At 33.7% G+C, this 26,426-nt stretch overlaps 1 protein-coding gene across 3 annotated transcripts in view; it reads left to right on the top strand.

The window, feature by feature from the left end:
- LMBRD2 (LMBR1 domain containing 2) overlaps window positions 1-25,918 on the top strand; it is a 39,854-nt gene extending 13,936 nt beyond the window's left edge. For 2 of the 3 annotated variants that reach the window (XM_028492841.2, XM_007111466.3), the window contains 12 exons: window positions 2,962-3,036; window positions 5,337-5,450; window positions 5,813-5,996; window positions 9,104-9,285; window positions 9,831-9,964; window positions 11,364-11,469; window positions 12,132-12,229; window positions 15,115-15,218; window positions 16,437-16,483; window positions 17,811-17,916; window positions 20,069-20,198; window positions 21,142-25,918. In XM_028492841.2, the coding sequence (XP_028348642.1) occupies window positions 2,962-3,036; window positions 5,337-5,450; window positions 5,813-5,996; window positions 9,104-9,285; window positions 9,831-9,964; window positions 11,364-11,469; window positions 12,132-12,229; window positions 15,115-15,218; window positions 16,437-16,483; window positions 17,811-17,916; window positions 20,069-20,198; window positions 21,142-21,202 (1,341 nt within the window). In that variant the 3' untranslated portion in view covers window positions 21,203-25,918. The remainder of the gene's footprint in view (window positions 1-2,961; window positions 3,037-5,336; window positions 5,451-5,812; window positions 5,997-9,103; window positions 9,286-9,830; window positions 9,965-11,363; window positions 11,470-12,131; window positions 12,230-15,114; window positions 15,219-16,436; window positions 16,484-17,810; window positions 17,917-20,068; window positions 20,199-21,141) is intronic. The other variant, XM_028492842.2, reaches the window with a different exon arrangement.
- The last annotated feature ends 508 nt before the right edge of the window (window positions 25,919-26,426 follow it).

Here is a 26,426-nt window from a genome sequence, read left to right as displayed (position 1 = left end):
AATTTCTTTCTCCATATGTTTAAAGGGAATTTGGGATCCTTTCTGTTTTTCTGAATGTCTGAAAATTTATAAACTTGTGGAGAAATTTCTTTTCATCATTTTTTAAATACCTAGTGTCTTCCTGCCATGTTAAGCGCTATGTGGAACTGGCCATTAGGATACTAACGGTCTAGAGTAGAAAACTGTACAGTCCCTCACAGTATATGATAAATGCACTGTAAATGATACATGCTGTAGTGTAAAGAAGTTTCACTTAGAGGAAGAGGTGAAATGGAGGAAGTGAAATATGACCTGGGCCTTGAAGAATGGGTAGAATTTTCATAGCTGACAGCATTCTGGTCAGGTATCAGGAGGTTTTAAAACCAAGTTAATTATGCATAAGATAAAAGATAAAGTTTATAAGGTTTGAAAGATAGATAGCCAGATAGCAGGGCCTTGAATGTTGGACTCAAAAGTTCAGAGTGTATTTTGAAAGCAGTGAGGAATCATTGACACCTTGCATGCAGGGAAGAGACATGATCCTGTATGTGGTTTAGGATAATCTGATGGAGGTGTGCAGAATAAAGCATGGACAAGAATACTGATAACTTAGTTTGAGAGAAAACTTTTAAGATACACTGGTTTTGAATACATCTTTTAAGAGATCACAATCACCTTTTTTTTTTTCCTGGTAATTACTAATTATATTTTTCATCTATCCATAAAATCTTCCAAATGCAGTTTTATAAAAACCAGTTTAGTGTTTTATGATATGTTTTCTATGGAGTGAATGTATACATCTGTGTGTCTGTTACTTTTCTTTGAAGCATTAATAAAACTTATAAACCATGTCAAACCATTCAAAAGGAATTTTTGCTAGATGGCCAGGGGTCACCTCTACCTGCTGTCATTTTTCAAGGTAGAGGATTTGGAGAGGGACAAATAGCTACTTATTCCACTGAAAATTGCCTTTTAGTCTGACTTGATATATTTTGTCTGGTAAAGAATTGATTGGGCACAATAATGACAGAGTTCAAAGTTATGTTATTTGATATGAAGAAAATAAGCTATTATTTCAAATACTTTCCACACTTTATAAAAATTATGAACCTTGAAGGAAACTTAAATTTATAAGATATAGCAAATATCAATGTTTCAGTACTTGCTTTTGTTTAATATGCTAAAGAATTTAGAGTAAAAATATGATTTTCATTTATAATATATAATCAGACTGTATAGTTTGTATTCAAAGTTATGCTAACTAATCAACAAAACTTTAAGGTAGCTTAGAAATGGAAGAGTGTAATGTAGTGATGCTTCAAGCACCTTTTAAAAACCCAAGTCCTGTCATTCCGTTTTTAGGCCTTACTCATTGACCTCAAAATGAAATGTTATTAAGGCCTTCTGGAATACTTTGCTCTTACTCTACAGCCTGATCAAGCACAGCGCAGACCCTTGCTCTCCTTTCCCGTTAGTCACTGGAGTTTCTTTTCCTGAAACTCCTTGTTCACTTCTGCTTGGAGGCCTTGGAACATGCTGTCCCTCTGTCTGGAATATTCTTGCTCCTCCCTTTGGTCGGCTGACTCCTATCCTCAGTTTAGCTTTTTATCTCAGTTTAAGTAATCAGTTCATCAGAAAGTCTTCCACGCTAGATTATACAGCAGTTTTCGCACCATTTCTATTTAAATAATGTCTGTTTTCTTCACTAAGCTAAGCTCTTTGACAGGAGCAGTGTCTGTTGGTACAGATTATTCATGGGGTCTGATTATTTTAAATTTTGATGGATATTGCTAAATTATCTTCCAAATAGGTTATATCACATTTTACTGTGTATAGGGAGGCCTTTTCCCCCGCAATCTTACCTCATTACATAAGAGCAATTTTTTATAATTTTACAAGAAAACTGTCCTCATTTTAAAAAGTTGTAGTTTTTTTTAGTGGGTTTGAACGTCTTTTCAGATATTTATTGGCCAATTGCATTTCTTCTGTATCTTCCCATTTTTCTTTTGATTTTTAAGAGCTCTCCATATATTAAGGATAGTGATTTTTTTCCATATATGTTATGTTTTTTCACAACTTTTTCTATATGCCCTATGGTTTCCCTGCCCACCAGTTTTACATCTCTTAAGGCCATCCTCTACCTTATAATCAGAATGTTATTTTTAATATCCTGGTTGGTTCACTCTTGCCTCCCAGCCTTTGAACATGCTGTTTCTTCTTCCTAGAACAGTGGTTCCAACTTCTCAAAAATTTCATTAATATTATAGAATATTGTGATTCTTTTAGAACTACTGATTCTAAAGATTCCCTTCTCTAACCCCTTTATTTCTTTCATATGCATTAAATTGTTGATTTAATTATCTCATCACCACACTGCAATCTTAGTGAAAGACTTATAACACCATGTCTTCCCACTCCACTCTCCAGTATGGATTGTGATGACCTTACACCTAGCACAGTGCTGGCACATAGTGAACTCTTAATTTTAACAATGTGGAATGAATCATTAGTGGTGACTGCTGTAAAGTACTCTCTCATTGGAAAGGAGCAGGTGCTTCGTGACATTTTTAGCCTGTTCTGCTTCCTCTGGTTTCTCTGCTGTATTTTAGATAATAAGATAATTGAGCTTGAGGAGCAAGATGGAGAAATGTAGTCCTGTTCTTTTAGAATCTCAGTTTGCCTGATCCTTCATGACTTTTTATAATGTTTATTCATCTTTGTGTACCAAGTAAGCAAATGGTAAGGCAGTAAATCTAGAAAGTTATAAAAAGTGTGAGGGTATAGGTATAGCTGTTCTGTAATTTTGTGTTTTTATTTGTGTTCTTAAGAGTTTTTATTCAGATAATAGAACTTTATTATATGCTGAGTGATTTGGGTTGGAACTAAACTTGTGAGAATATATGTAGTACCTAGAGCATCCTGATTTGAAACATCTAATCTACAGAAATGGTTATATTTTTATTTCTCTTACTGTTTTCATAGGAAGTTCGTAAAGTGAATGAGAGCATCAAGTATAACCACCCACTGAGAAAATGTGTTGACACAATACTTAAAAAGGTAATTAAATAATATTCTCTTATATTTTCTTTTGAAATGTAAATTTACATACTATAATATTATAATAAAAGCATCAGAAAAGTATGCAAACAGCCTATTATTGAAGTCTTCCAACTCCTTTCCATTTTCATGACAATATTAACCATAAACCCATAGTAATTTGTACATAGAATTTGTTGTTTTGTTACTATAGGTTTAACATTATTTATTGGCAGTATTTTCCACTGAAATGTGGCTATAGAGGTTATGTTAAATAATGTAAAATGATTACCATGACACAGTGATGGAAATGGACCTTTATAGGTTGTAAAATTGTCATTAAATGTGGTCACTAAAAGCATATTTCCTATAAGAAAATAAATTAGGTCCTCAATAATCACATTTAATCAGCTTTGTACATGGTATTTTACAATATATTTCATAAAATGAATGACATTATGAGATATTTAATACAGATATTTAATAGGAAACCATACAATTAAGGTTTTGATGCATTAGTATTGAATTAGAGGTATTCATATACTTCCGAAAATGATTATTCCAGAAATGAGTTCCCCAATTGTCTTCTCTGCAACCACAGAGCCACTGAACTATTCCTTTTCTTGTATTTAGTTTATTTTTAAAGACTTGTATGTAAGCCTTTATTTTTTATTGAGGTAACATTGATTTATAACATTATATGAGTTTTGTGTGTACAACATTATATTTCTACTTCTAGATACCCTATACCATCCTTACCACCAAACATTTATTTTCCATCAGTCACCATACAGTGGATCCCCTTTACCCATTTCACCCTATCCCCCACTACTACTCTGTTCTCTGTATCTACATGTTTGTTTTTATTTGGTTTGGTTTATTCATTTATTTTCTTTTTGTTTGTTTATCAGCTTTTTATATTCCCCATATGAGTTGAATCCTATGGTATTTGTCTTTATCTGACTTATTTCACTTAGCAGAATACCCTCAAGGTCCATCCATGTTGTTACAGATGGCAAGATTTTATCTTTTTTTAATGGCTGAGTAGTAGTCCCCTGTATGTATGTGTGTGTGTGTGTGTGTGTGTGTGTGTGTGTGTGTGTGTGTGTGTGTGTGTATCACAGCTTCTTTATCCATTCATTCATTGATGGGCACTTAGATTGTTTCTTTATCTTGGCTATTGTAATTAATGCTGCAGTGAACATGGGGGTTCAGATATCCTTTAGGATTAGTATTTTCATATTCTTTGGATAAATTCCCAGAGGTGGGATAGCTAGATCATACGGTAGTCGTAGTCTTAATTTTTTGAGGACTCTGCATACTGTTTTCCATAGAATTTTTTGAGGACTCTCCATACTGTTTTCCATAGCGGCTGCACCAATTTACATTCCCACCATTAGTGTATGAGGGTTCTGTGTTCTCCACATCTTCACCAACACTTGTTATTTCTTGTCGTTTTGATAATAGCCATTCTTACAGGTATGAGTTGATACTCTCATTGTGGTTTTGATTTGCGTTTCTCGAATAATTAGTGATGTTGAACATCTTTTCATGCACTTGTTGGCCACCTGTATGTCTTCTTTGGAAAATATCTGTTTGGCTCTCCTGCCCATTTTTCAGTCAGGTCGTTTGTTCATTGTTGAGTTGTATGAGTTCTTTATATATTTTGGATGTTAACCTCCTATTGGATATATCATTTGTAAATATATTCTCTCATTTGGTCGGTTGTCTTTTCATTCTATTGATGGTTTCCTTTGCTGTGCAGAAGCTTTTTAGTTTGATATAATCACATTTGTCTATTTTTGCTTTTGCTTCCCTTGCCTGAGGAGACATATCTAGAAAGATATTGCTAAGACCAATGTCAGAGAGCATCCTGCCTATATTTTCTTCTGGGATTTTTATGGTTTTGGGTCTTACAGTCAAGTCTTTAATCCATTTTGAGTTGATTTTTTATGTATGGTATGCAATAGTGGTCTAGTTTCCTTTTTTTGCATATGGCTGTCCAGTTCTTTTCCTATATTTTAAATCTATTATACTAATTATTAGCTAGTGCTCCTTTTGGTTAAGATGATAGTCATGAGAACCAATTCTCTAATCATTTCTCTTATATTTGCTACCTTTTGAGATCTATTCAGAGAGGTTAACCAACTTGCCCAAGTTCATAGAGGTAATAAATGACTGATAGTGGGGTAGACGACTTCAAATCTGGAAGATGTTTGCAAGAAAATTAGATATGCTCAAGAATGAAAGATTTTTAATAAAAATAAAATTTTTATCTTTTTTGCAAATAAAATTTCTAAAAATCTACTCATTCCTTTTAGTGCCCTATAGAGTATCAGGAAAAAATGGGTAGGAACATGGATGATTATGAAGATTTTGATGAAAAACATAATACCTATCCAAGTGAAAAGAGTCTGGTAAAACTACATAAACAGGTAACTTTATATAGCCTTTTTACCTTCTGATGATTTTAGTTAGATTTGTAATTACTGCCCACAAAAAAGGAAGTTTGAGTAAATGTGTATCAGAAACTTCCTTTGATCCTGTCCTTATCATTATTCTTTGAAGTGTTTTAACTTCGTTTTTCTCGACATGGTTACTGTTGGCATTTGGGGAGGGAGAGCTATTCACTAAGCATAAGTGTTATATGTATTATAGAATATTAACATCCTTGACTCCACCCAGTAAATGCCACGAGCACTTTCCTATTGTGACAACCAAAACATGCTCCTTAGTGGGGAGTTGAATCACTGTTGGATCAGAACACTGACAGGTATACCCCTGCTCTCTTTGTTAGGTGATTTATTCAGTTCAGAGACACCGTCGAACTCAAGTACAATGGCAGATTCTTTTGGAACAAGCATTTTATCTAGAAGATGTAGCAAAAAATGAAACTAGTGCTACTTGTCAGTTTGTTCATACCTTTCAATCGCCGGAGCCAGAAAATAGATTTATTCAATATTTTTATAATCCTACAGTTGGTATGTAATTTGATGTACATTTCAAAGTTTAATGCTGATAATTTTTCTGACGGAAAGTGTATATTTTCACCAATGCAAAGTTGAATTATAATTGTATTTGACTTATGCCATATGGTAATACTATGTATTTGATAAACCTCCCCCAAAAAACTATTTTACTTGTCATATAACATATAAACTATTAGCTTCCACTCTTTCTTCACAGATAACCAAAATTCTATGCAAAAATATATGCAATACATCAAGCATATTTTGTATACATAATATATACTTAAAACAACTAGAATTTTAAGCAGTTTTATATCACAAGCGTGGATCTCTTCTTTAGTCTTGACGTACTACTAAAATGTTCCCCTAAGATGTCCTCTTTGATTACTTACATTTATTAGTCTATATACAAAACCTACATTCAATAGTCGTAATTATTTTATTCTCCTTTATGATTATTTATGACACTTTCTTCAAATGTTATCAAATTTAGTATGAAGAACTTAATGAAAATACCAAAGTGTCACAGTATTAGAACTTCTGTTTACCCTATTTATTCAAATAAACTGTTAAGTTCACTTGATTTTCTTTTACATGTTTGGTGTTGAGTATGAAAACATGGCCATAACAAATGTCTCAATGAAGATCTTTTTTTTTAATTAAATAAAGGAATGATGTGATACTTGTTTTCATTCATTCAACAAATATTTGAGCCTGCATATGCTGTGAATTGTTGGGTGCTTGATATAGATCAGTGAACAAAAAAGACAAAAATTCCTGCCCTTGCAGAGTGAGAAAAACAGGCAATATATACATAAAGGTATGAACAGGATGCTGAGTAGGTAGTTGGCTGTAGATATTGGAGTTCAGGGAAGAAGTCTGCTCTGCAAATATAAATTAGGGTGTCATTAATGTACAGGTGGGCCATGGGTTAGGATAAAGTCAGTGAAGAAGTGATGGGATAGAGAAGAGAAAATCTGAGGACCAAGCCTGAGGTACTGCCAATTTAGACATCAGGTTGATGTGGAGGAACCAGCAGAAAAGACTAGAAAAAGAATGGCCGGTGAAATAGGAGGAAAACCAGGACTGTGAAATGTTTTGAGAAAAAGGTTGTATAAAGTACCTTTTCAAATGTTTCAGATAGGTAGATTATTATGAATATTAAGACTTGACAATGGGATTTCAGAGAAATGAAGTGGGGGGAAGGGTGAAAAAGCCTGATCGAAATTTGAAAGAAAAAAGAGGGAAAGCAGTTAGAGACACAATAGAAAACTCTCAAAATGTTTTCCTTATAAAAGGGAATAAAGAGGGAGTAGCTGAAGGAGGGGGTGGTAGGGTCAAGAGAAATTATTGCATGTAATTTGCAAATGACACCTTCGAGGAAATATGTTGAGACAGAAGAGAATGGCTGGGACAATGTACATTTACAGGCGAGATGAAATGGGAGATAGTGAATAGTGAGGAGAAAGGCCTTAGTTTAGGAGGTAAAGCACAAATATACTTGAGCAGGTGTGAAAAGATGTAGTGGCGGGCACTTGGGGAGGTTCTGTTCTTCCAGCTTCTGTTTTCTCAGTGAAATGCTGAGAGTCATTATAGGGCAAGAGATTTTGGAAATTTGAGAAAAGAAGGCGCAAAATAGTTGCTTAGGGAGAGTAGGCATGGGAGAAGATTGGTGAATTATAGTATGCTAGCCAAGCAGTGCTCAGGGTCCACTTGAAGCTATTGATTAAGAATTTAAAGTGAGACGAGTCTGAAGAGTTGTGTGTCTTACTCTTGCAATGTGCAGTTCCATTGATGCAGGCTCAGGGTAGCCAAGGAGTTGAATCTAACCAGAGCGTGGTTTAGCTTAGCAAGTACAGGGAAGCAAGAGAGGCCACAGGAATTGGGATACTGGAGAGTGATTATCGTCAAAGACTATGGAATCTGAGCTGGGTAAAGAAAGCAATAAGGACATCAGGTTAAGTGGCAAGAAAAAGGTAGTAGAATAAATGAACTATTGGTCAGGGGAAAGTCAGTCAGTGGAGCTGGAATACTAGATGAAGGTGTTGCTTGGGGACAGGGATCCTATTCTTTAATGAGATTATAAGGGTTGGAGTTATCGGTAATAAAAGATTTAAAGGATGAGTAGTTGAGGTAAGTTGGAGGACAGACTCATTGGAGGAGAGTAGGTTGAGGAAGTGAAAGACCAGGGTATTGAAAGGAGGATCACCTGTGTGGATATTGAAATCACCAGGAACTATCTTGTGAGTAGGGTTGAAAAGATTGAGTGAGCCAGGAGCTCAACTCTTCAATGAATGAAATGAAGTATAATCTTTTCAATTTTGTGAGCTTTCTTCTTTTTTTTTCTTTAACTTTTTTTTTTTTTTGCCTAAAGTCAGACTTAACAAAAAGTTGCCAGAATAATACAAAGAATTCCCATATGCCCTTCACCTAGATTCTTTAAATGTTAACATTTTACCTTATTCATTTGCTTTATCTTTTTCTCTCTGTATACATATTTTTCCTTTATCTTTTCAGAGTTAAATCCAGACATGATAACCTCTTTACCTCTCAATGTTTCAGTGTGTATTTTCTAAGAATAAAGACGTTTTTGTACATAACCAAGTACAATGTGATCAAAATAAAGAAATTAGCATTGATACAGTAGTTATCTACAGACCTTGTTCAGATTTTGCTAATTGTCTCAATAATATTCTTTGTAAAAAAAATCCCAGATCGTGCATTGCATTCAGTTGTCATGTCTCCTTAGTCTCCTTTAATCTGGAACAATTTCTGTGTCTCTGTTATTATTTTATGACATTGATGTTTTGGAGAGTACAGGTCAGTTTTCTATTGAATGTCCCTGAATTTGAGTTTGATGTTTCCTCATAATCAGATGCAGGTTCTGCATTTTTGGCAGGAATACCTCAGCAATAATGTGTTCTTATCAGAGCATGAGGCACATAATATCAGTTTGTCCCATTACTGATGATCATTTGCTTAGGATGGCGTCTGCCTGGTTCCACCACTGTTTTTCTCTTTGCAATTGCGTATCTTGTATTGGAGGTATTTTGAAACACTGTAAATACGCTGTTACTCCTTTATGGTTTTCCTAATCATTTTTTTCTTTTATCTTCCAGAGTGGTACTGGGAATGTCTTTTGCGACCGTGGTTTTATAGGGTCCTTGCTGTGCTGTTGTCCATCTTCTCCGTGATTGTTGTGTGGTCAGAGTGCACATTCTTTAGCACTACACCTGTCTTATCCCTCTTTGCAGTCTTCATACAGCTGGCCGAAAAAACATACAATTATATTTATATCGAGGTCAGTTTATTTTATATGGGTCGTAAATAAATGTCCGCCATAGTATAATCCTTAACTGTTGTATCTTTTCTCCATATATTTCTTCTAGTAATAATGAAAGCAGTGAAGTTTCCCACAGTGTTATTATTCAGACTTCCAAAAATGAGCTTCATCATTTTCCCCAGAATATAAAAACTAAGAACTGTATTTGAGGAGAGATGAAAAGATGCAAAATAGTGCAAAGTACTTCTATGAGAATGCTTTGATCCTCTTTATGCCAGTGAAGCTACATAACTTATAGTCTTCATGTGAAGAGTTGCCAAGGGAATGGGAGAACAGGCTCACTTCAGGAGGTAGCTTTGAAACTTATGGATAGGATGTGGGACTGATTAAGATGTAGATTTGTTTTCATAATTTCATTTTCTTAGGTGGTTAAAATTTATACTGTTACTGTGTATAAATTTTAGCATGTCAATAAATGTTAGCTGGAATTAAAAGATAATGCTTGTGATGGTGTATGAATATTGAAGTCTGTTAGTCTGAAACTGGGTTCTTTGTTTTCCTAGATTGCTTGCTTCCTCTCCATCTTCTTCCTCAGTATCTGTGTTTATTCTACTGTGTTCAGGATTCGTGTATTTAACTATTATTACCTGGCTTCACATCACCAGACTGATGCTTACAGCCTTCTTTTCAGTGGCATGTAAGTAGATTGTGTGTAGAAACAAGGGAAATGTCTTCATTACATGTATTGTTATGGCTCTCTCTTTTATTTCTTTTTGTTTATGGGTCTTCACTAACACCTGTATTTCTATGAGCTAATTGATTAGGTTTAAGTATTAATTAGGTGCTTGTTGATTGCTAGATAAATCCTGCTTGAAGTTTAGGGTTAAAATGGGTATGCTAGATTAGGAAGGAAAAGAAAGACATGGTGAGCCTGGATTTACCAGTTAGAGGGTCAATAAATAGGTTAGTAATAATAAGAACATTTGAGAGTTTAGAGACTAAGTCAGACCTAGAAAGTGTTATGAGGTTCAGTGGCCTCAAACTGAATTGTGGAGGACCAAGAACACCAAAAGAATAATTTTTGCTGAGAGATTTAGTAGAAGTTTAGAGAGATGGTTCCAGCTTGGGCTAGGTTGCACAATCTACTATTTGTCCGTATTGTTAACTTAGTTATATTAGGTTTTTAGGGCTGGACTTTGGGAACTTCAAGAGGAATCAATATCTGAGGCATCTCTAAGACCTTTTTTTTTTTTTTTTTTACCTTTTTTTCCCAAATAATTATAGACTCAAAGGAAGTTGCAAATATAATACAAAGAGTCCTAGTAGCCTTCACCCAGCTTCCCCCAGGGGAGACATTTTATATTGCTGTTGTACAAACACAGACACACTACTGTTAACTAGACCACAGACCTTATTAATTTTCAGTATTTTTTGTCCTTTATTCGTGTGTGTGTGTGTGTATGTGTGTGTGTAGATTCCCATAACCACCACCACAATCAAGATACAGAACTATTCTATCACCACAAAAGAACGCCTCATATTACCTCTTTGTATTCACACCCTCTCTTCATTTTTGTCTCCTCCTACTCTCCAACTCTGTAGTTCTGTAAGGTTCTCTTTTTATCTGGTCAAAACTGAGCTCCAACAATTATTTATACCTGTAATTGTCAGAGTTGACATACTTTGATAAAACTTCAGATCTTTTACGTACTGAGTACAATTCACCTTGAGGATGTTACTGTCCTCGTCATGCTATTGAGACAGATTTAGATTACACAGATGGTAGGCGTGGAAGAGGCACATACAGAGGCACTCTACAAATTCTTGGGATAAAGCAGTGGCAAACACCACCGAAGGAGATATCCTGAGGCTGGAGTTTTGCCTTGTAGGTGTTGATGTTTTTAAGGAAGATGTGATTAATAGGATTTTCAGAATGTCTCAAAAGTAAGGGCAGTTTGTATTAAGAACTAAAAATACAAATGGATGAGAATAATAGTTACAATGATCTGAAATGTTCTTAATGTATTTCAACATAATATATAATGTATCTTGCTGCTTTATTTTTTATATATTGTGTTTATTAATGCTTACTGCAGGTTATTTTGCCGTTTGACTCCTCCTTTATGTCTTAATTTCTTGGGTTTGACCCATATGGATTCATCCATCTCTCACCAGAATACACAGCCAACTGCTTATACATCTGTAAGTACTGTCAAAAAAGAGTTCTTTAGATTCATTATCTACATAGGGTGCTATTATTGTGAAATTTCTTTTTACTGCTGGCAGAAAAGTTCTGTTGCCTTATTAGGATCTTTTTAAAAATTACTAAAACTTTCTTTTACAGATTATATATGTAATTACTAATGACTGAATAAAAGTGATATTGCTGTCCCTTATTATAAAAAATTATTTTTTGGTTCATATAGGTTGTCCAGCTGAGCAATATCAATAGACCTGACCTATAATAATATTAACCTTTATGTTTATGGTCTTAATGTATTTGATGATTTTCAGTAGTATTTATAAAATATTAATATTTGGGGGAGAAAGATCTTAATAAATAAGCAAATTAAGATATAATAGACATATAACATTGTATTAGTTTATGGTGTACAACATAATTGGTATATGTATATATTGTGAAATAATTATCACAATAAGTTTAGTTAACATTCATCACCTCACAGTTACAATTTCTTTCCTCTTGTGATGAGAACTTAAAAATCAGTCTATTTAGTGCTTCATTTCTACTTTTTTGAAAACTCCAAATTAATTGATATAAATGGTTATGGGTGAATTTTCTAATGATGAAAAAGAATGAAAGATATAGAACTGTACTGATTTAATTTTTTCTTGCTCCTCAGATTATGGGTTCCATGAAAGTTTTATCCTTTATTGCAGATGGGTTCTATATATATTATCCTATGTTGGTGGTAATTCTCTGCATTGCTACTTATTTTAGGTAAGAAACTTAACATTGCTTATTTTCCACATATGCTTAGCCTGATCTGGATAACTTTTCTCCTTAAAGCTCTTTTAAATATTCACTGATTGGGTTCTGGTTGTTTGTTTTATTGTGGCTTTGGGGGTGCTGGGCATAGTTTAAAGGGGTCGCTTGAGTGACTGGGTCAGGTTCTCCCTCCAAAGATATTTTCAAGAAGAGAGAGAGAGTTATTCTGTTACACATATTTAGTCTACAGAGTGATAGGATTAATTACAGAATGTTAACTCTGAGTCCTGGCCTGTGATACTGGCAGCCAGTGTAGCTTATAAAGCACCCCCATACCCAGCTTCTATCTAGTAACATATATTAGTCTTAGGGCTTTCCCCACAATCATTTTTGGGTTTCTAGATGTTTCAGATCATAGCCAGAACAAAGGGTCAGGTGAGGAACAGTTGAAATCAGACAGTACGTGTAAGGCAGGAAAGTATGTGGGCTGCTGTTTTTATAGGATCAGAAAAAGTGGTAGAACCTTGGCGGAGATCAGACTCAAAAGGAGTTAAAAGACAGGTGTGCTTGGCTTCTAGCCCCATCTTCCCCACTTCCACGTGTTAGGTGCCCACATCCTGTACTCTGCCTACCCTCTTCACTGATTAAGTGCTCCATGACACACCAAAAATGCCACTTAAAAAAAAAATTTTATTGATAATAAGTTTCATCCAACCACTTTTCATTTAAATCTTTCAGTACCATTATATAGTTATTGTAAATAATGTACATTATTGTACTGATATTCTAACACTAGGATATTGAGTAAACAGAAGTTTTGTTTGAAATAAATTCTCTATTGAATTTTGTAAAACATATATATTTTACCTTCTCATAAGTAAAGGAACTAAAGGATTATAATTTAAAATAAAACGGTTAATTTGAACTGATAAAAAAACCTAATATTTTCAATTTTTTTCCATAAGGTAGAAAAGACAGAGGTTTATACTATGAAAATGATGTATTAAAGGAAGAGACCAATCATCCTTTGGATATCCAAAATTAAATTTTTATTATATGCATATTCATTTTAACAGTTTATAAACTACAAATGGAACATTAAGAGCTTGTGATGTATAAATCGTATCTTCTCATGTTAGTAGTTATGTTGGTAAGATTAGCATCTCTTCTTATCTTATTAGATTGTTATACTCATCGAGGAATAGATGGGTGGGATAGTGCCTTGTCAACTATAAAATCTTAAACAAATGTAAGGAATTATGTCTAAAAGGAAAATTGTTGAACTTAAAAACAATTCCTTAAAAATGTTGTTTTAGAGTTAATTAAGATAAATTTTGAGTGCCCGTTTGTCTTTAAGAGAAAAAATGGTCATATTCCTCAGTTTTCAAATTATAAAAATACCCTATTATAGGAGTATATGAAGCAATGCCTTGCTGACATTTCAATGGTAACTTGACTTTATAGGTCAATTTTCTTTTGAAATGCTGCCATAATTAGGCTAATTCCCATATTACTAGCACACAGCCATACCCAGAGCTTATAGTCAGACTTAACTGCCTAGAGAATATAAAGCTGTTTCCTGACACGTTAGACAAAGCTAAGACCTTCCCAGAGACAATGATCTCATCCTGGAGTATAGTATTCCCACAAGAATATGAAGATGGTAAGGGAATATTTAAAGTCACGGAATTAGCATGACCATCTACCTGAAACCCCAGTTTTACTTACCTTTAAGTCATACAGAGCATTCCTTATATATTAAAACAGGCAGATAATTTATGAATTAGCCAGATTTTTGCACATTACTAATGTAAAATGGGAGATCTTCACTTTTTTTAAATTGCTCCGCTGTTTTCTCTTCCTCCTAACGTACACACACACGTACTTCTTCTCCCTTTCTCTTTCTTCCTCTCTCCCCCTTGCTCCATGTATGGTGTTGAGGGCATATGTTGAGGGCATTAGCCTGCTGTGGCCCCCTTTGCCTGGCAGAGCAATAAAGCTATTCTTCTCTACCTCAAAAAAAAAAAAATGTACATCAATGAAAAAGTTTGAGAACTAAGGTAATAAAAAGAGCTTGGTCTTTGTTTTGTCTTGGATTTAAATCCTCAGGTCTAAAATTTATTAATTGATCTTTAGCAAGGTTTTTAACCCCTTGTACCTCTGTTTCCTTATCTGTAAAGTGTTATTTATCTCTTAGAATTATAATAAGAATTAAATAAGAGTATCTGTAAATTGTCTGATGCATAATAGGAGTTTAACAAATATTAATCCTTCCTTGCTTGCGTGCCCTATTTTCAGTGTGTTTCTGTCCTGTACAACAGTGAGGTTTAAAGTAAATAGTAAATAAGATATAAAATGATAACCCCCAGATAAGCTATAGTAATGAATTCTGAGTTTATAGTAACACCTATTTAAATAGAATTGACTAGTTCTCAGGATAAAAAAAATAAAACATGAAAATTAATTTGCGTAACTAAGGCTTTCTAAGCCAGAATATTCTGCACTTGTAAATACTGGTTGTGTATGTGTATTTTCAGTATTAAAATTGCTGTTTGAATATAAGAAAATAATAAATTGCTTTTGTATTATAGCCATTGTTTAGCATCCTGCTATAATAATCTTCTGAAGGTATGCTAATGGCCTAACTTAATTTGTGTCTGTAAGAAATATGGCTTTGGTGCATACCCTGGTCAGTGGAGTACTGGGCATATAAGCTTCTTAGAAAGGGAAATAAGTACTTCTTAAAGAAAGACAAATGTAGCTGTAGGTAACTTGACATGATAACTAGTAATAAACCACAGGCTTCTGTGGGGTGCAAATACTTAAGAACAATTAATTTATCTAAACATTTACAGAGTGAAATAATGCTTATCTTTTTGAAAATCGACTTTTATTAGCTTGGGAACTCGTTGTTTGAATCTACTTGGTTTCCAGCAGTTCATGGGAGATAATGATATGACATCAGACTTAGTTGATGAAGGAAAAGAATTAATCAGACGAGGTAAGACTTGTCTTTTAAAATAAATGAACGGAAAGTGCTAAGACTGAGAATACAAAATTAATGTTTGTATGATTTGAAATTTTTAATCTATCTTAAGAAATTACAAATTAATGTGATTTAGCTAAAATTCTACAGAAAACTTTCATAGCAAAAATAATTTGAAAACATAAATGATTGTTTCATCTGTCTTTAAGAAATTCTGCAGAGGATTTAATAATTAATATGTCTGCAACTAAATAACGCCCTTGTTTGGTGTTGGAGTCATTTTCCTGTTTGCTTTGAAATAGATTTGCCAAGTTAAATACAGTTAGAAAACTCATTAATTTAAAGAATCATCATAAAAAGAAGGTAAAGAATCATCATTAGTTTAATGCTGCATAGGAAATCATTCAGGCCAAGGCTGGTTTTTAGAATGTGGTAATCATTAACAACCTGTTAGAATACACGGCACTCTGTTAGAATCTAATCTCAAAACTGAGTATATCAAATTTCCTGATGTTCAAGTGATGGTAGAATAGGGGGAAAAAGAAAAACAAAACTTGAGTTTTGGGACATTGGTTCTTAGATATTCTCCCTACTTGGGTCTGGGGTTTTTGTGTGATCTTATTTAAATGTAAGCCAAAATGTATTGTGGCTCTAAAATAAGACAGCATAGCCTTCACATGCTCTCATAGGAAGGTGGTATCTAGTTAATGTAATAGTTCTGCTGCTTTTTGCATTAATTAGACTTCATCTGGAGTATCATATCCAGTCCTGGGTAAGATTTTCAAGAGTAAGACTGATAAGTCAGAAGGAATCTAGGACAGCCAGAATGAGTCTGTAGGGCATATCTTATGGAAAAAAACCACTGAGTATATAGCCAGAAGAGAGTAATGGAAAAGACTCTTATGCAGAAAGAAGTATGAACTTAATTTAGAAGACAAGACATAAAGAAAAAGAGAAGTTGCAGAGAAACAAATTTCAGGTCACCATGGAGAGGAAGTTCTTCCTCACTAAAGCTATTTAGGCAGAGCCTAAAGGGCCATCTCCAACAAAAGTAGAGAAAGTATTCTCTGTGGAGTTAGGTGACCTCTCCGGTTCTTTCCAACAATAACCTATTACCTTTGACTTTGTAGTAATTTAAAGGAAATTGGTCATAGCCTGATACCTTTACTTCAGTTACTCTACATCTAATTAAACCATGTTATACCAAATTTGAGACCACTTTTCTGTCTCTAGAGAAGAGAAAAAGGCAACGGCAAGAAGAAGGTGAAAATCGACGAAGAGTAAGTACCGTACTTAATTTCTGTAACCTAAAGATTAATGTAAAATATCATAAGAATCTTATTGATTTAGAATAATTGGCTAAAAACAGTGGGAAAAAGAAATAGGATATATTTTTACAGAAAAGCAGATTTAATAGTTTCAGATGTACATGTAGGTATCCGGTCAGACCTGTTCTGAAACGTCATTAGTAATAAATTACTTCATGTCCAACATCTAGCAGTTTCTTGCCTAGAGTAGGTGCTCAGTAAATATTTATTGGATAAGTGAATAAATTCATGCAATCTGGCTATTAAAGTGATTTTGATTGCTTGAAAATTATGCTTTTTTTGTAATATGACATTAATTTTATTCCTCTTTAATTTTTCCTTAGTCCTTCGTTTCCTGAGGCAAACTAACCCCCTAGAGAATTGAAAAGGCAAAAAATGAGAAAAATCTAGTCACAGTTACCACAAATTTTCAACACCTGAGTGTGTCCATTACCGGAGAAGTGAAGACTCGGGAGACATGATAGTTGTCTTCGTGTATTTTAGTGTATGTTATGTAAGGGGAGACTTGGTCTTTATTTCAGAAGGCATAACTAGAACAAAAGAGCAGAAGTGACTGGAAATAGAGTTCACCTCTTTGTGAAAACTTCCACAGTTTACCAAAATTGCAGTGGGATGATCACACATAGAAATTTCCATGTCTTCTAGTAAGAGAGCCAAATGGTATCTGGCATGTTATTTTAAAATGAAACCCTGCACTGCCTGGGAGGCTTAATTAGGACCTCTAAAGTTCCTTTCAATTCTAAGAATTTAATGAGTAGAATCCCAGTTAATAAGGTTTTAGTGCAGTTAAGGCACAATGCCACGTGAGTCATTACCTAATTATGTTTGTGTACAACTCTAATTTTGCTATCAGAAATGACTTTTCAAGTCTCTACGATTTGTAGTTTATTTGGGTGAGAGAAAGTTTTATTAACATCTCATTAATTACTATGAGTTATCATAACTCTTACATGGTCAAGGTAACCTTATTGTAGTTGTAAAATTATTTTGACATTTTAGATAGAATTCAGTAACTTAAAATAATTATAGCTAGCAAAAATGTCTATAAATATCTTCATTCAAGTTAAGTTTGGCAAGTATTAAAAGCATTTAGAGATAAGAAAAGTATCTATGATTTCTAAAGGCACTATGCTAATTATACTGATTAACTGATGAATTCCTGATGAAAAAGAATTAGATTATATTACTCTACATATGTAATCTAAATCTGTTATCACTGATGAATTATTTTCTGACTCTGTGTTCTTGTGTTATATAATCATTTGTGTTTCTTTCCTAGGAATGGAAAGAACGTTATGGACACAGTAGAGAAGATTCCACTAGAAACAGAAATGTTCATATTGACCCAAAAGAATCAAACTTCTCAGATATTAGTACCAATCGATGTAAGTAGTTTATTGTCTAGTTTTCTAAGAAATTTTTTTCTTATGCTTGCTTGCATAGAGACTGAGGATTAGTTACCCATCCAGAAATGCCTTTATAGAACTATAAATGTGGTTCTGCAGTGACTTTCCCTCAGTGTATGAGAGGAAGGAGAAACTCAAATACGCATTCTGGTAGGAGAAGGAGACATCTGGGACATCAAGTGAATAGTTGTACTTACACTACCTAAATAATAGTACTTATCCCAGGCACATTGTAGGCAGTTACTGATTTCTATTTACCTAGATGTTTTTCAGGCTATTCAGTCATTTTTATAAGTTACTGATTGACCCATATATATCAGGTACTTTCCCAGGAATACAGGAATACAAAGAAGATAACTTCCATCCTTGGTTTGCCTATAATTTAGTGAGGGACTGATATCAGGCAGAAGACATTGGTCAGTGGGTTGGGTTAGGAAACCCCCCCACATCCTTGACCCTTCCATCTGCTTCTGGGAAAGTGAATTCCCAGGATCCAGCACTGAGTAGAAGGCAGAGGTTGTTTGTCTTTGGGGAAGATGCAGGGATGCTGAGAGAGTGTAAGGGTGCATGCCTGATGCTGAGGGAACTCAGCTCAGGGGATGGAAAAAGAATTCTTTATTGGGAACAGATTTCTTTTATAAAGAAGTACTATTTAGGAATAAGTAGTACTTAGCCAGGTGAAGGGGTTTTAGGCAGAAGGAAGAATGAGTGACATGAGAGAACCTTTGGGGAAATGTAGGTTTTTCTCTATGACTAGAGCCTAAAGTATGAGAAGCCTGATGAGAGGCGAGGCTGCAGAGATAGTTGGGAAACAGGTATTATCATGCTTAGAAGTTTAGATTTTATCCCAAAGATAAGATTTCAATATGGGAACAAGCATGCTCAGATTTTTGGTTTAGGAAGATGAATTTGACATCTATATAAAGCATGATTTCCAGGGAAGTGAGACAGAAACCAGTTTAGTGTCTGTTTTAGTAATGCAGTCAAAAAATGATGAGGGCATGAAATAAGCACCCTTGAGATGACCCTGGAAATAAAGAAGAAAGGATGTGTTTGGATGAGATTTAGCATAGAAGAAATAGGAGAAAACTAAAGTTAAAGCTAGAAAATAGAGGGAGGATTCTACAAAGAGATTTGGAAGTTTATCATGGATTTGGAGTTAACAGAGTGCAGAGATCTGGGAGTACGGAGAATGGTTAAGAGAAGAGGAAACACAAAGCCTTAGGATGATGAGTTAGAAACTGGCATGTGGTAGGCAACCAATATTTTCTGAATGAATGAGAGAAACGGTAAAGGGCAGAGTCCAAGATGACAAAAATATGAGAGAATTGGCTTGCCTTAAATTTTCGAAAAGACCTATATTATAGTTTTTTTGAAGCTGTTGAGCTGCTCAAAATAACATTGTGAAAATTTAGGTTGTTTATGAAGAAAACCCCATTCACGTAGAGAAGGGATTAGTTCTCTAGATCTGTGCTGACCAGGATGGTAACCATTAGCCACATATGGCTGTTGAGCATTTGCAGTGTAGATGGTGCCCCATATTGAAATGATAATATTTTGTATATACGGAGTTAAATTAAATATATTAAGATTAATTTCACCTATTTCTTTTTACTTTTTTAATGTATCTACTAGTAAAAAGTAAATATGGGGCTTGGAATTTATTTCTGTTGGACATTACTGCCCTAAACTCTTGCTTCATGGGAAAAAGACTCAGGCCTTTTTTGAAGAGTTTGAGTTGATTACACCTTAAAATCCTAGCCGAGAAGTAAGATGTAGCACCCCCTGTATTCAGTGTGCAACCAGCTGAAACTTAATTTGATTATGAACAATTTCACTGTTATGATACCATAGTTAAATACTAATTCTGATTCATATTGAGTCTTTGCACTATAGCTGCTTCTGAGCTTAAACTACATACAAGGGAGAACTTTTCCTTGTTATTTTCTATCATACTATTAATCATTAATCATTTTAATCTAATTTTAAGATAACTACGCAGTTATCTTTTCTTAATATTATTTTTACAATCAAAATTCAGATCCTTTATAATCTTAACTTTTCTTTCTGTGAGTCCATAGATTGTGACCCATAAAGACAATAGAAAGTGGACATTTTTTTCTTTTTGCAGCAGCATCCAAATATACCAGGGCTAATAATAGGACTGAAAGGGACCGAATAGAACTCCTCCAAGATGCAGAACCTTTGGATTTTAATGCAGAAACATTCACTGATGATCCTCTTGAATCTGAATCAGGAAGGTAAGTTCCAGCTTATCATTTTGGCTCCAGCATTCCTCTGAAATTTTAATAACATTCTGACTTGACAAGATAAACATAAGGAAAGTATTCATCTTTACTACTAATAAAAAGCATATTAAGCAACCTTTGAAACCTTTTAACACCTTCCAATGCTTTTGTATTTAAAAAATTATAGCATCCAGTAGTGGTGATTGAAATTAGTATCTTCGCAAACTACTACTAGTAGTACGATAAATAACAAAAAAGAATTGGAATCATTTGGTAGAATCTTAACAATATTTATATGCCTATTTCTGACAATCCCCTTTATGAAATGTATCATATTTAGCAATAGTTTATGTAAGTATAACTGGGTGGCACACTATTCTAAGCACTTTAACAACAGTAATTGTATTTTATGGTTGTAAGTCCAATTGAATTTGCATCCAGAGAGGCTCAGTAACTTACCCAGGATCACACGGCTTGTAAAATGACAAAGTCAGGCATTTAAACCCCAGGACTCTGGCTACAGAGTCTGTGCTTTTAGCTACTATACTATGTAGAGATAATTAAACAAAAGCAAAACATCATATGCATGAAGATATTTGCTATAGTGTTGCCTATAAATAGCAAAAAGGATATTCTATTTATATTCAATAATCTAGAGTAGTTATTAAATCTGTTAAGTGCCATGATGTATTTTACATCTCCCCACTCCTTTCTTTTTACATCTCTCACCCCGCCATATGTATCATATGTCATAGGCTCTAAAACAGTCATTGGTTGATTTATAATTAGGTAAATCCCTTTGGGATAATATTCTTGGATAATAAGTTCCTGATTTCAGCTACTGAATAGACTTTACAGTTCTTACAAATTATGTAGCCACTTCCTTTTAATGTGTCCTTGTTTTTCTCCTTCTGTATTTTTGATGCCTCAGATCATTTCTTTATCCACCTTTCAGGTATCAGCCTGGTGGACGATACCTCTCAATGTCTCGCAGCAGAATATTTGATGATGTTTAAAATCTGTAAGAATATATGGAATAACTAACCAAGATCAACACATAAGTTCAGTCTTTATGAACATCTGTATGCCCTAGAATTTACACTGAACTCTCAGTGAAAAGTGTCAGGATAAAAAAGGCACTAAAAATTAATGGGATCTTAGTAATAATAGTTTATTGTTCATTGAATAGAGTATCATCTTTTCTAATAAGGTTTGTTACATACCATTCCTGAAGTGTCTACCTTAGAAGTACAGTTACAGTGGAAGGATTTAATTCATGATTAAGATCAGTATATGTTGAAAACACATGTAGTTCAGTTTGTTTCAGATTAATTTTTTTCAGGAAAGTTGTTTCAAAGGTCCAAGGAAGCCATAAGTTATAATTGAATAATATTATACAGTTTTATTATTGTGATTTTCATATTTGCTGTTTCTAAAGAGTATGTTGATCCTTTATTTCTCAAAGAGATGGACACCTCAATAACAACCATATTTACAAAACCCATGTCTTAAAACACGGCTTACTTACCAGACATAACTGAATGTAGAAAGCTCTTTTTCAATGCTGTATGCAAATTAGTTAGGTTTTTGCATGTATAATTAAGATTATCCTTCAACTGATAGTGTTTGTATCTTCAGCATGTGTACTATAATCAGGTGATGTATTCTTTCAGTCTTTGGTGGTAACTGGAAATTGTCTTATGCTTTTGGTATTGCTTTGTAAAACATTTTCATTTCAGAGGGAGGTGTTCACCTTTGTCATTTAGCATATTGATTTGAATTGATTATTCCATTCAAGGAGAATCGTAATTATTAATGGTAAATAGTGGGGTTTTTTAATAACCAAAGAGTCCCACAAAATTCTCTGCTTTTGAAAGGTGCCTGTTTATTCCTTTTGAAAAACAATATCTGGTTATTCAAAGGTAAAAAGTCAATCCATGTACTGTTATTACTAACAGTTAAATTATGGTTTATAGAAAACAGAAAACTAGTTTAGAATGGAGATGTGTAGTAACTTGTTGGTTAAACATGTTATTATTTAAAATTGAATTTTTTAAACTTTGTGTTTAAGCCAAAGTTAGGTATTATATTTTAAATCATCAGTGTTTTATTGCACAGTGACTATAGTTGAGCACAACATGTTTGCAGAGAGTTATGTCCCTGAAATATTTGCAACTCTGAGAGTCCATACCTTGGATTCACCCAGTGGTGACTGTACTTGAGCTTGCCCATGGCTGTCTTAGTTTAACACCTATTATCCCACGTAACTTTTAGTAGTGGCCCAGTTTGAAGATGAATTATATAGTCAAATTTGTTTATATGTTTCTTGAGGGTAGTTTTTCTCTGAATCATAATTTTAAATGTTTTATTTTCCTCTTCGTAATGTTATCAGGTAAATTTTTAAAAGCCACAGTTTTATGCAGATACTGAAAGGAATAGTGTATCATCCTAATTATCTGATTTTCTTAAATTTGTATGAACTTTGAGATTAGATCCCTTTTAAAATAATTATCAATGGATAGATTTGACTCTCAATCGAAGATTATATAGACTGCTTATTTAAGAACACACACACACATACACAGTCTTTTATTGTGAAGCATGGTTAGAGAGCAGTAGGCCAGGAGCAGAGATAATTTAACACTGTTTGAAATTTCATGATTGACCATTGAAACCTTGGGCAAATCATGTAACCATTCAGTGCCTCAATTTCTTTATTTTCAAAATGAAGAGGACTCTTGCTATTTACCTACTGATCTACCTCACAAAGCTATTGTGAGGGTATTGAGTTGATGTTTATATTTTATATGGTGGCGTTTAAAAAGACAAGTTGTTAGCTGTGCTGGTTTTGTTATTTGAAAATAGTGGATGGTAAAAGGATCACCCCAGGAAGGGGTCCAGTTTCTTATTATTACAGAGAAACTTACAAGTTCCCAGAGCCAAAGCTCTTTTGGGAATAATTAATCAAAATCCTTCGAAAATAATATTGTTTTATTATTCAGTCTTTGGGTTTATTTTGGAATATTTTCCTTAAGTATGTTGTTTCTCATCAGGTTTTATCATGAAACTCAGATGCTATTGTAGAAATAGAAGCAGAAAAAGAGAAGAAATGATCCAGTTACTTTTATAACTTATAATACCCTAAGATATATTGATAGACATAGGTAAAGGAATGTACTACTTTATTTTATTGTTAATTTTTTTATGATTATAATAACTTTTGAGTTATTTCCAAAATAATTTTTGGTTGTTTAAGTGATCCAGAGTATTCAACATTTTAAGCAGAATTTATCTTACAGGATATCATATATGATCATATAAGAAGGTTACCTAGTTAGGTAAATATGTGTTTAGAAGGTAATGATTTAACCCCTGAAGACTAAGAGTTCATTGCTGGGGAAATGAGTTAATGTTCATTAAGCCACCTTGTATAAAACTGTAATAAGGACAAAAGTTTTCTGTTTTGAGAAGCTTATTAAAATATAATGATATCTACTGCAAAACGTTACTACTAAATTCATACACTACATGCAAAGTAAATTTCTTGAAGAATTACTTCTGGCAATTATCTTTTGAGGTGTTTCTTACATAATAATAGATATCTGGTTAAATTTTCTAAATTATTTTTCTAAATAATGTTAGGTAAGGATATTCTAAGCCAGTAGTTCAAAATAACCATTGCAGAAAATAACAGTTAATAATCTATTAATTTCATGAATCTGTAAGTTGCTAATTAACTTTTGTTACTACATCAATAATTTCTTATTATCAATAGAGCACTTTGTAAAAATTATTAAAATAAGCCTAATTATTAGAATTTGTTCTCTCACCAAATGAATGCAGGGGCTTTGGAATAATTTCATCACACAAGAGACCCTCATTTCACAAGAGTGGTAAGGGCTAAATCAGAACACTCAAGGGTTTTTCATTTAAAGACTAGATCAGAAAGTTTGACAATCGAAACTTTCTTTAAAAAATGCTGCCAATTGATTTGTTTTTGGACACTACTATTTGATTAGATTATCAGTTCTTAAATTTATGCTGGTTGTGTGCCCAAATGAAATTAAATGTGGATAGGAAAGTCAGTGTGAGTGTTTTTTAAGTATATTTTAGAATATCAATGAAGGGATTCATTGATGTACAATAGCAAACCTCATTTTTTTATACCTTTAGTAGATTTAGAGAATGTTCTTGATTTTTGTGTTGGTTACTATTTTAAAGGAAAAATAAGCTCTCCATAATTATAATTCACACTGTTCAGTAATGTGAGTTTTATACTTGTGATTTGTGTGGGCAATGCCTGAAAAATCACAGGGATAAATATATTTGCACTAAGAGGCAAAACATTTCCCTGAAAAATCTTAACATACTTGAATCTCCAAAATACAATGGATTGTATTGTATTAAATTCTAAATGTTGAGAAGTAAATGAATTTAGAGTTTTATCTTTCCTTTCTTTTCTTCCTTCTTCCCTTCATTCCTTTTATACCTTCCTTCCTCTCTGAAGCCTCTCTTTATAGTATGACTTCTAATGTGCTCACAGATTTTTTTTCCATTTGTTCTTTGTGTACAGTTGTTTTTGATGATCAGTACACTCAGAAGGTTCTTACTACAGATCCCACTACTTGAATAGCAGTATTGCACTTAGAGTAGTGAAACAGATTTTGCTAGACAACTAAGCAACATCTGAATGTAAATGTGATGGATGCTAGCTCAGTGTGTTGTCTTTTTCACCACTAAGTAGGACACTTCAGTAAAATGAATTATTCTCAGTGTAAATGTTTTAGTATAAAATTAGACTTCCAAAACCAGTAATTGTTAAAAGCAAAACAAGCAGACAAACCCAAAACATTAAGAACCTTGAGGCCTCTTTTTATAAAAAGGAGTTCCTAAATAATATACATAATTGTCAAAGTTTTCATTAAAGAGAGGTTGGAACAATATGGGAGGGTTACAGGAAGCCTTCTGAATTGTGAATTCCCTTTGTGTGGGGTACTTCTTTCCAACTCAGTGACTCTTTTCCTGCTCAGAGACCTGGAAGAGTAGGCAGTGTTATCCCCTGTACTGACTCCTGGAGACCAGGTCCTGTGAGCCATCTCCACCATCAGAGCAGCCATTAGCCCTGCCCCATCCCCAGTCCCATTGCAGTGGGAACATACCCTCACCCCTAATTCCTTTCATGTTCAGCCTGGTTTTCCTAACATTTTATTTTCACTTTCAAAAGATTTGTCCATTGAGGTTGATCACAATTTTAAATTTGTTAATAAAGCAAGAATATTGGCATGTTCCTCTTCTCATAGATATCCTAAAAGACTTTTGTTTTTAACACACTTCCTGGTGAGAATTAACCTTTTTTCTTGTGAAAATCTTTTCTTTTGTGATTATCCTGATCTCTCATCATTTTGCAAAAGGAGATTTTTACCGTACTTAGTGCAAAAGAGTAGAAAGAATGGTTTACTGTGGCAGACATATGGAGAATAAAGTCATAATTTGTTCATCTGACTGTACAACACCATTTTGAGTTGATATTATTGACATAAATCTTATCAACCTAATCACTTAGAGCTGTATTTCTCAAAGAATGCTAGCTAGCATCTTCCCTACTTAGTACACCAAATTGTAGGGGAGAGAGTTTTTTTTTTTTTTAAGCAATCCAATGGATTTGTTTTTGTCCATATTTTGAACACAACTTGAAGGATTTTTCTCATTTAGAAGATAGAGAACATGTGGACCTGTCTTTTAAATTACTGTAATCTAATATATATGTTTATAAATTATAGCATTGAAAAAAGAGCTCTAATAGTGATGTTGTTACCTTCTGGTATTTAATTTTTATAAAATGTTTTTGTAAGTAACTAATTGTAGTATTGCTTTTAAGTAGTTTAAAAATCTTTCTCAAATAAGTTCTGCCCAGAACCTGTTTCCTTAGGGCAATACTCTAAAGTTCAGTAGTCCAGTATGAGTTTGAAATACTCCTACATCTCTTCAGTATCTTTTTATATATACCAGTACCCAAGCAAAGTATACCAAATGCCTAATTTCTGTGTTGCATTAAGAAAGTACTTGTTATTTATCTAATTCAGTGGATTAGGTGAAATAGGAGATAAGTCTTTCAAATGTGCATCTGATCATAATTTTCAAAATGTTAATTATGTTCATTTTTGGTGCATGATGCCAATTTATCTTTAATCAGCTATTACTACCTGGTATGTAATGGCAGATGTTTTCCTTTCTGACTAA

Source organism: Physeter macrocephalus, chromosome 8 (assembly GCF_002837175.3).
Source record: "Physeter macrocephalus isolate SW-GA chromosome 8, ASM283717v5, whole genome shotgun sequence".
Classification (NCBI taxonomy): Eukaryota; Metazoa; Chordata; class Mammalia; order Artiodactyla; family Physeteridae; genus Physeter; species Physeter macrocephalus.
The sequence above is the reverse complement of the archived record's forward strand: the minus strand, read 5'-3'. Positions and strand labels throughout refer to the sequence as shown.